The 8,132-nt window shown below is 44.3% G+C and overlaps 1 protein-coding gene across 1 annotated transcript in view; it reads left to right on the top strand.

Annotated features, from left to right (window-relative positions):
• Positions 1 to 7,096: 7,096 nt before the first annotated feature.
• The window catches only part of pkd2 (polycystic kidney disease 2), a 57,990-nt gene continuing 56,954 nt past the window's right edge, over positions 7,097 to 8,132 (top strand). The window contains exon 1 of the mRNA XM_072256539.1: positions 7,097 to 7,736. Coding sequence (XP_072112640.1) covers positions 7,340 to 7,736 — 397 coding nt within the window. The 5' untranslated portion in view covers positions 7,097 to 7,339. The remainder of the gene's footprint in view (positions 7,737 to 8,132) is intronic.

Raw genomic sequence — 8,132 nt, 5'->3', positions numbered from 1 at the left:
TTCTCCCACGTAATCCAACCCTGCTAAAATCTCTTGTATATCTGGTTTTACAAGAAGAGGATAGAATAGATGTCAAGGCTGGTATATTTAATTTACAAGGCAGAAATTAAGATAGACTAAAATAGAAAAGATATATTAAGAGAAAATCTTAAATTTATTTCTTAATTGTAAGATAGAGATAATAGATCAATAGCAGATACATTGATAGACAAATATGAAATAGGTAAACATGATAAATGGATTAAGATAGATTTTAAAACATTTATTATGTGGAATTATTCAAATTTCAAAGTAAATTTATTATTAAAGCACATGTATATCACCATATACAACCCTGAGATCCATTTTCTCATGGGCATATGCAATAAATCCATGATAGAATAATAGCCATAACAGAATCAATGAAAGACTGCACCAACTTGGGCATTCAACCACTGTGCAAAAGACAACAAACTGCAAATACAAAAATAAAGAAATAATAACAACAATAATAATAATAATAATAGTAATAAATAAATAAATAAATAAATAAATAAGCAAGCAATAAATATTGAGAACATGAGATGAAAGAATCCTTGAAAGTCCATAGGTTGTGGCAACATCTCAATGATAGGGCAAGTGAAGTTGAGGGAAGTTATCCCGTCTGGTTCAGGATCCTGATGGTTGAGGCATAATAACTGTTCCTGAAGCTGGTGGTGTGAGTACTGAGGCTCCTCTACCTTCTTTCTGATGGCAGCAAGAAGAAGAGAGCATGATTGGGTGGTGGGGAACCTTGATGATAGATGCTTCTTTTCTGCAACAAAGCTTCGTGTAGATGTACTCAGTGGTGGGGAGGGCTTTAACCATGATGTACTAGGCTGATTCCACTATCTTCTGTAGGACTTTCCATTCAAGCACATTGGTGTTTCCATACCAGGCTGTGGTGCAGCCTATCAATATACTCACTACTACACATCTGTAGAAGATAGTCAAAGTTTTAGATGACTTGCCAAATTTTCACAAACTCTGAAGAAAATTGAGGCACTGCCATGCTTTTTCACAATTGTACTTACATGCTGGGCCCACGTCAGGTCCTCTGAAATAATAATACCAAGGAATTTAAAGTTACTGACCCTCTCCACCTTTGATCCCTAGCTCATGGACCTCTGGCTTCTTCCTCCTGAAGTTAGTGATCAGCTCCTTGGTCTTGCTGATGTTGAGTAAGGGGTTGTTGTTGTGGCACCACTCAGCCAGAATTTCAAACTCCCTCCTGTATTCTATTTTGTCACCTATGATTTAGCATGTGACAGCGGTGTCATTGGCAAAATTGAATATGGTGTTGGATCTGTGCTTAACCACACAGTCATAGGTATAAAGTGAGTAGAGCAGGGGCCCAGGCACACAGCCTTGTGGTGCACTGTGCTGATGGAAATCATGGAGGAGATGTTGGTGCCAATCCAAATTGACTGTGGTCTGCAAGTGAGGAAATCGAGGATCCAATTGCGCATGGAGGTATTGAGGGCAATATCTTGAAGCTTATTGATTAGTTTTGAGGGGATGATGGTATTGAATGCTGAGTTGTACTTGATAAAGAGCATCATGATATACGCATCTTTGCTGTCTAGATGTCCCAGGGTTGAGTGAAGAGCCGGTGAGATGGCATCTACTGTGGACCTGTTGTGCTGGAAGGAAAACTGGAGTTGGTCCAAATCGCTACTCAGGAATTGGTATGTTTCACCACTAACTTCTCAAAACACTTCATCACTGTGGATGGAAGTACTACTACCAATACTTGATCCATGAAACAGCACGCTGATTGGGGTAGCAGTCATTGCGATTACAAGTATCTGAAACTGAAGTAAGCTCACAGTGAAGAGTGGTTTCAGTTTGACCTGGTTGTAGCTGTTTTTCGTAAGATGAAAGGTGGGACATTGCCTGGTTGTTCAAAGGAATCTCATCAATAAACTGGATAATGACCCCAGCACATGGAAAATGAGCAATTCTGCAGGACTGACATCAGCACACTGGCAAAGAGGCTAATCTGTTGGGAAATGCTGCAACCTGCTGGTAAGAATTGTTCACACATCCATACACACACACACCCACACATGTGTATACACACACACACACCAGATGTATGCACACTTGCACAGACATGCACAAAACACATATGTGCACGCATGTACTCGCACATATGCACACACACACACACACACACACAAAATAAAGAGTTCTCAGTACAGTGCATCTTGGGGAATATGCAATGTGTTTACCTATCTTGGAAAAATGGCCTTTGTGAATCTATGTTCATGAAATTTTAGAACTTTATGACATAGAAGGAGCTGTTAAGCCAATTCCATCCATTTGGTTGGTAAGGAATCTCCCTGCCTTGGCTCTTGATAGTCAAAGTTCAGAGTCCAAGTAGATTTATTATCAAAGTACATGTATGTCACCATATACAACCCTGAGATTTATTTTCTTCCAGGTACACTCAATAAATCCAATAACCATAATAGAATCAATGATAGAATACTTGGCTTGTGGAGCCAACCTGTACGCAACATTCCAGGTGCTGTCTTTCATCAGGTTTTTGCTTTTTTTCTCAAACCCTCTTGGAGTAGAGGCAAATATTTTGTTTGACTTTCTGGTTGTTTACTGTTACTCTACAACTTGGACAAAAAATGGCCTCATTAAGCATAGTCAACATGACTTTGTGTGGTCATGTCTCACAAATTTGACTGAGTTTTTCAAGGAGGTGAGGAAGGGGTCTGATGAGGGTAGAGCAGTGGATGTTGTCTACGTGGACTTTAGTAAAACATTTGATAAGGTCCCACACTGGAAGATTAAGATGCTTGCGATCTGTGGTGACCAAACAGTTTTGATTCAGAATTGGCTTGTTCACAGAAAACAGGGTAGAAGGGGAAGGCTATTATTTTTGCTGGAGGTTGTGACCAGTGATGTTCCATTGGGATCAGTGCTGAGACCTCTGTTGTTTGTATATGTGATTTGAATGAAAATGGAGGTGGGTGGGTTAGTAAGTTTGCAGACAACATAAAGATTGGTGGAGCTATGGACAGGGTAGCAGGCTGTCAAACACTGCAGCAGAATATAGTTAAGTGTAGATATGGATGGGGAAATGGAAGTTGGAGTTTAATATAAGCAAGTGTGAGGTGCTGCACTTTGGGATGTAAGAGGAAAGTACACAGTTAATGGCAGGATTCTTAATAGCATTGATATAGAGAGGGATTTCATGTTCCACGTCCATAACTCCCTGGGAGTAGCCACACAAATAGACAATATGGTGGAGAAGGCATATGGCATGCTTGCCTTCATCTGGTGGGCACTGAGAAAAAGAATCAGGAAGCCATGTTGCAGCTATATAAACCTATGGTTAGGCTGTATTACGCCCAATTCTGATTGTCCCATTAATTGATAGTTTGTTTATTATTGTCACACGTACTGAGATACAGCGTAAAACTTTGTTTTGCTTGCCTCCATATAGATCATTCTAGAACATAAGTACATTGAGGTTTAACTAAATTCAGAAGAATGTGGAGGTATTGGAAGGGATGCAGTAGAGATTTATCAGGGTGCTGCCTGGGTTAGAGGGTTGTAGCTATAAAGAGGGGTTAGATAAATTTGGGTTGTTTATAGAAATATGTGAGGCACTGATAGGGTGGGCTGCAGGAATATCTTCCCTTGAGTAGAAATGTCAGGTACGAGTGGGCATGCATTTAAAGTGAGAGGAGGAAAGCTTAATGGAGGTGTGTGGGGTAAGTATTTGGCACAGAGTGGTTGGTACCTGAGATGGTCTACCAGGGGTAGGGGTGGAAGCAGATATAGCACAATAATGGAACTTAAGAGACTTTTAGATGGGTACATGAATATGCAGGGAATTGAGGGAAAGGGATCATGTGCAAGCAGAAGTGATTTGCCATTGTGTTTGGCAGACACTGTGGGCCAAAGTGCTTTGCTGCACTGTACTGTTCAGAATCAGGTTTACGATCACCAGCATGTGACATGGAATTTGTTAACTTAGCAGCAGCAGTTCAATGCAATACATAACCTAGCAGAGAAAATAATAATAAATACGTAAATCTTATTCAGTATACTTTATACAGTATACATATATTGAATACATTAAAAATCATCCAAAAACCAGAAATACTATACAGGTATATTAAAAAAAAAGTGAGGTAGTGTTCATGGGTTCAATGTCCATTTAGGAATCAGATGGCAGAGGGGAAGAAGCTGTTCCTGAATCGCTGAGTGTGTGCCTTCAGGCTTCTGTATCTCCTACCTGATGTTAACAGTGAGAAAAGGGCATGCCCTGAGTGCTGGAGGTCCTTAATAATAGACGCTGCCTTTCTGAGACACCGCTTCCTAGATATGTCCTGGGTACTTTGTAGGCTAGTATCCAAGATGGAGTTGACTAAATTCACTCTGCAGCTTCTTTCGGTCCTGTGCTGTAGCCCCCAATACCAGACAGTGATGCAGCCTGTCAGAATACTCTCCACGGTACATCCATAATATTTTTTGAGTGTTATTTGTTGACATACCAAATTTCTTCAAACTCCTAATAAAATATAGCCGCTGTCTTGCCTTCTTTAAACTGAATCGATATATTGGGACCAGGTCAGACCCTCAGAGATCTTGACACCCAGGAACTTGAAACTGCTCACTCTCTCCACTTCTGATCCCTCTATGAGGATTGGTATGTGTTCCTTTGTCTTACCCTTCCAGAAGTCCACAATCAGCTCTTTCGTCTTACTTAAGTGCCAGGTTGTTGCTGTGGCACCACTCCACTAGTTGGCATATCTCACTCCTGTACGCCCTCTCATCACCACCTGAGATTCTACCAACAATGTTTGTATCATCAGCAAATTTATAGCCACACAGTCATGGGTATATAGAGAGTAGAGCAGTAGGCTAAGCACACACCCCTGAGGTGCGCCAGTGTTGATCGTCAGGGAGGAGGATACATTATCAGCAATCTGCACAGATTGTGGTCTTCCGGTTAGGAAGTTGAGGATCCAATTGCAGAGGGAGGTACAGAGGCTCAGGTTATGAAACTTCTAGATCAGGATCGTGGGAATGATGGTATTAAATGCTGAGCTATAGTCGATGAACAGCATCCCGATGTAGGTGTTTGTGTTGTCCAGGTGGTCTAAGGCTGCATGGAGAGCCGCTGAAATTGCATCTGCTGTCGACCTATTGTGGTGATAAGCAAACTGCAATGGGTCCAGGTCCTTGCTGAGGCAGGAGTTCAGTCTAGCCCATGACCAACCTCTCAAAGCATTTCATCACTATTGATGTGAGTGCTACTGGGCGATAGTCATTAAGGCAGCTCACGTTATTCTTCTTAGGCACTGGTATAATTGTTGCCTTTTTTGAAGCAGTGGGAACTTCTGCCTGCAGCAGTGAGAGGTTGAAAATGTCCTTGAATACTCCTGCCAGTTGGTTGGCACAGGTTTTCAGAGCCTTACCAGGTACTCCATCGGGATTTTCTGCCTTGCAAGGGTTCACTCTCTTTAAAGACAGCCTAACATCGGCCTCTGAGACAGAGATCACAGGGTCATTGGGTGCAGCAGGGACGTTCACAGCTGAAATTGTATTCTCCGTTTCAAAGCGTGCATAGAAGGTCTACGCTCTAGATGGCTTGCCTGGAGTGTATAGATACACCAGTGGAGATGAATGGCCTTGCTGCTGAATGACACTATTTTGAAGGAGATCGTCAATTGATAGATGTGGAGTCAGTTGTTTGCCATCAGTTTGTATGTCAATATTTATCCTTCAATCAACATGGTTGGATTATCACATTGCTGTTTTTCAGACCTTGCTTTGGCCGAATCAGATGTTTTAAAAAGTATTTTCCCAGTTCTGACAAAGGGTCTTCAACTATAAACAGTACCTCCTTTTTCCCAAAGATCCTGCTGACCTACTGTTTGTTTCCAGTTTCTTCTATTATATCAAAAACTAATTTCGTGTTTGCAATATTTACATTATTTTTAAATTAAAATACTCTTCCCAGTGCCCAGGATGCATTCCAGTATCTGCCACTCCTGGAAGCCCGCAGGGAGCCATTGAATACTGCTCCTCTCCATGAACTCCCAAGAACAGACATATGCTCTGAAATGTCAACTGTGCTTTTTTTCCCCACAGTTGCCACCTGGCCTGCTGGGCTCCTCAAGTATTTTGTGTGTGTTGCTTGGATTTCCAGCATCCGCAGACTTTCTCTCGTTTGTGATATTCCCTGAAGATTCATTTTCTGTTTTTATTTACAATTTCCAACAAGATACAAGAGACTGCGGATGCTGGAATCTGGACCAACACACAAGGATGCTGGAGAAACTCAGCTGGTCTGGCAGCATCTGTGACAGATGGCAAATGGACAGTCGATATCTTGGGTCAAGATCACGCATTATCAGTGCCCCAGCTGAATCCACCTATCACCGGCCCACCACCAATTTCGACTGGCTATCTCCCCTCTCAACTTTCAGCACAGACCTGAAATATTGACAGTCCGTTTCCCACCACAGATGATGCCTCAGTCCTCTGAGTTCTATATAGCTCGTGTGTAGCTGCAATGGCTGATTGTCATTAATACATAATTTATTATTTTTATTCTTTGGGAACCCTCGGGTGGTGACGTGTACTGTGGAAATTTAACATGCCGTTTTCCTTCCCCTTCTGATGCCTTGCCCAGATGTGGAGATGGCAGAGTTAGGTGGCTGAATGGCCTCTTCCTCCAGCCAACTTAATCTCAGGAAAAGGCAAAACTTTTTGATAAAACTATCGGTCCTGATGCAGGGTCTCGGCCGAAACATTGCCTATTTGTTCCCTCCTGCTGCCTGATTTGCAGAGTTCCTCCAGCGCTTCGCGTGCGTGTTGCTCGCGATTACCAGCATCTGCAGAATCTGTTGCGTTATTGATCAAACCAAACATCAATCAGCGTGACGTAGAAACGCCCGCCCCCACATTGTCTGGAGTGTAAATAACATCACGATGGAAGGTGGCGGCGGGTGTCAGTTTTGATTGATTGACCAAAAATTTCACGGACGCCGCCAACGAAGGCTATGATTGGTTGGACCAGGTGTCAATCAGTGCGTCACGTCGGGAGCTGGCAGTAGCGGGGGACCTGGAGTTTTCCTGCGGCCGTCCCCAAGTTGTCAGACGTGATGTTGGGTCGGGCAGCGATTTGATCTGGCCGGCTTGTGGATGGCGAGCGGAGACTCGAGGCCACTGTGAAGGGTGCCCGGCGACTGTGTAGGCTGAGTCCAGTAGTGGGCGAGGCCTTAGGCTTACCCAGTTGCCAAGGAGACGCGCGGCCAGGGCCCTTGGGGTGAAAGCCCAGACGAGGATGGGCTCCCGGGTGCGTCCTCAGCCCGGGTTCTCCTCGGCTGGCTCCCGCCTGCAGGAGTCGGGCGGAGAGCAACTGGAGATGAGCCGAGTGCGGAGCGCGGACAGCCGGCAAGAAACGGTGGGCGGGGGCCGAGGTGCGGGCCGCCAGGCGTGGAGTCGCGACAACCCGGGCTACGAGCCCGCGGATGAGGAGTTGGACATGGAGCTGGACTGGACTGCGGCGGCCGAGTCTGGGGCGCCGAGCAATCCTAGCCCCGTGTCCGGCAGCGGGCTCCCAGCCGGGTACAATGTCCGGCACAATGCCAGGACCGCTGGTCTGTACCCTGACCAGAGCCCCGAGGCCCAGTACAGTAGCCGGCCGGGCTGTGGCCGCACCATCCTGCGCAAGATCCGAGGTGAGTGCAATCTTGTGATCCACTGAGGCACCAAGTCCTGGAGCTGTCTTATGCACCTGAGTGTAATAATTGAAAATAAATCAAAGAGCGCAGGATACACGCAACAAGTCAATCAATTTAGATGGGGTATGTGGAATGAGAGAAAAAAGCACTGACGTTTCTGGTCAACAATCCTTATTCGCAATTTAGAACTAAATTTCATTATGCTCCTTGACTTGGTTAGCGCCAGGTATATTGTGTACAAAATCTGCTGGATGAACTCAGTGGACCTATTGTGGGGGAAGGAAGTGTTGATGTTTCTGGTCAAGAAGCCTGCATCAAGGTGCAATGTTGCAGACTGATGCAGGGTTTTGACCTGAAACGTCGACAATTCCTTTCCTTCTGTGGATGCTACTT

Source organism: Mobula birostris, chromosome 4, assembly GCF_030028105.1.
Source record: "Mobula birostris isolate sMobBir1 chromosome 4, sMobBir1.hap1, whole genome shotgun sequence".
NCBI lineage: Eukaryota > Metazoa > Chordata > Chondrichthyes > Myliobatiformes > Myliobatidae > Mobula > Mobula birostris.
Note: the sequence above shows the minus strand (reverse complement) of the source record. Positions and strands in the feature narration are given on the sequence as shown.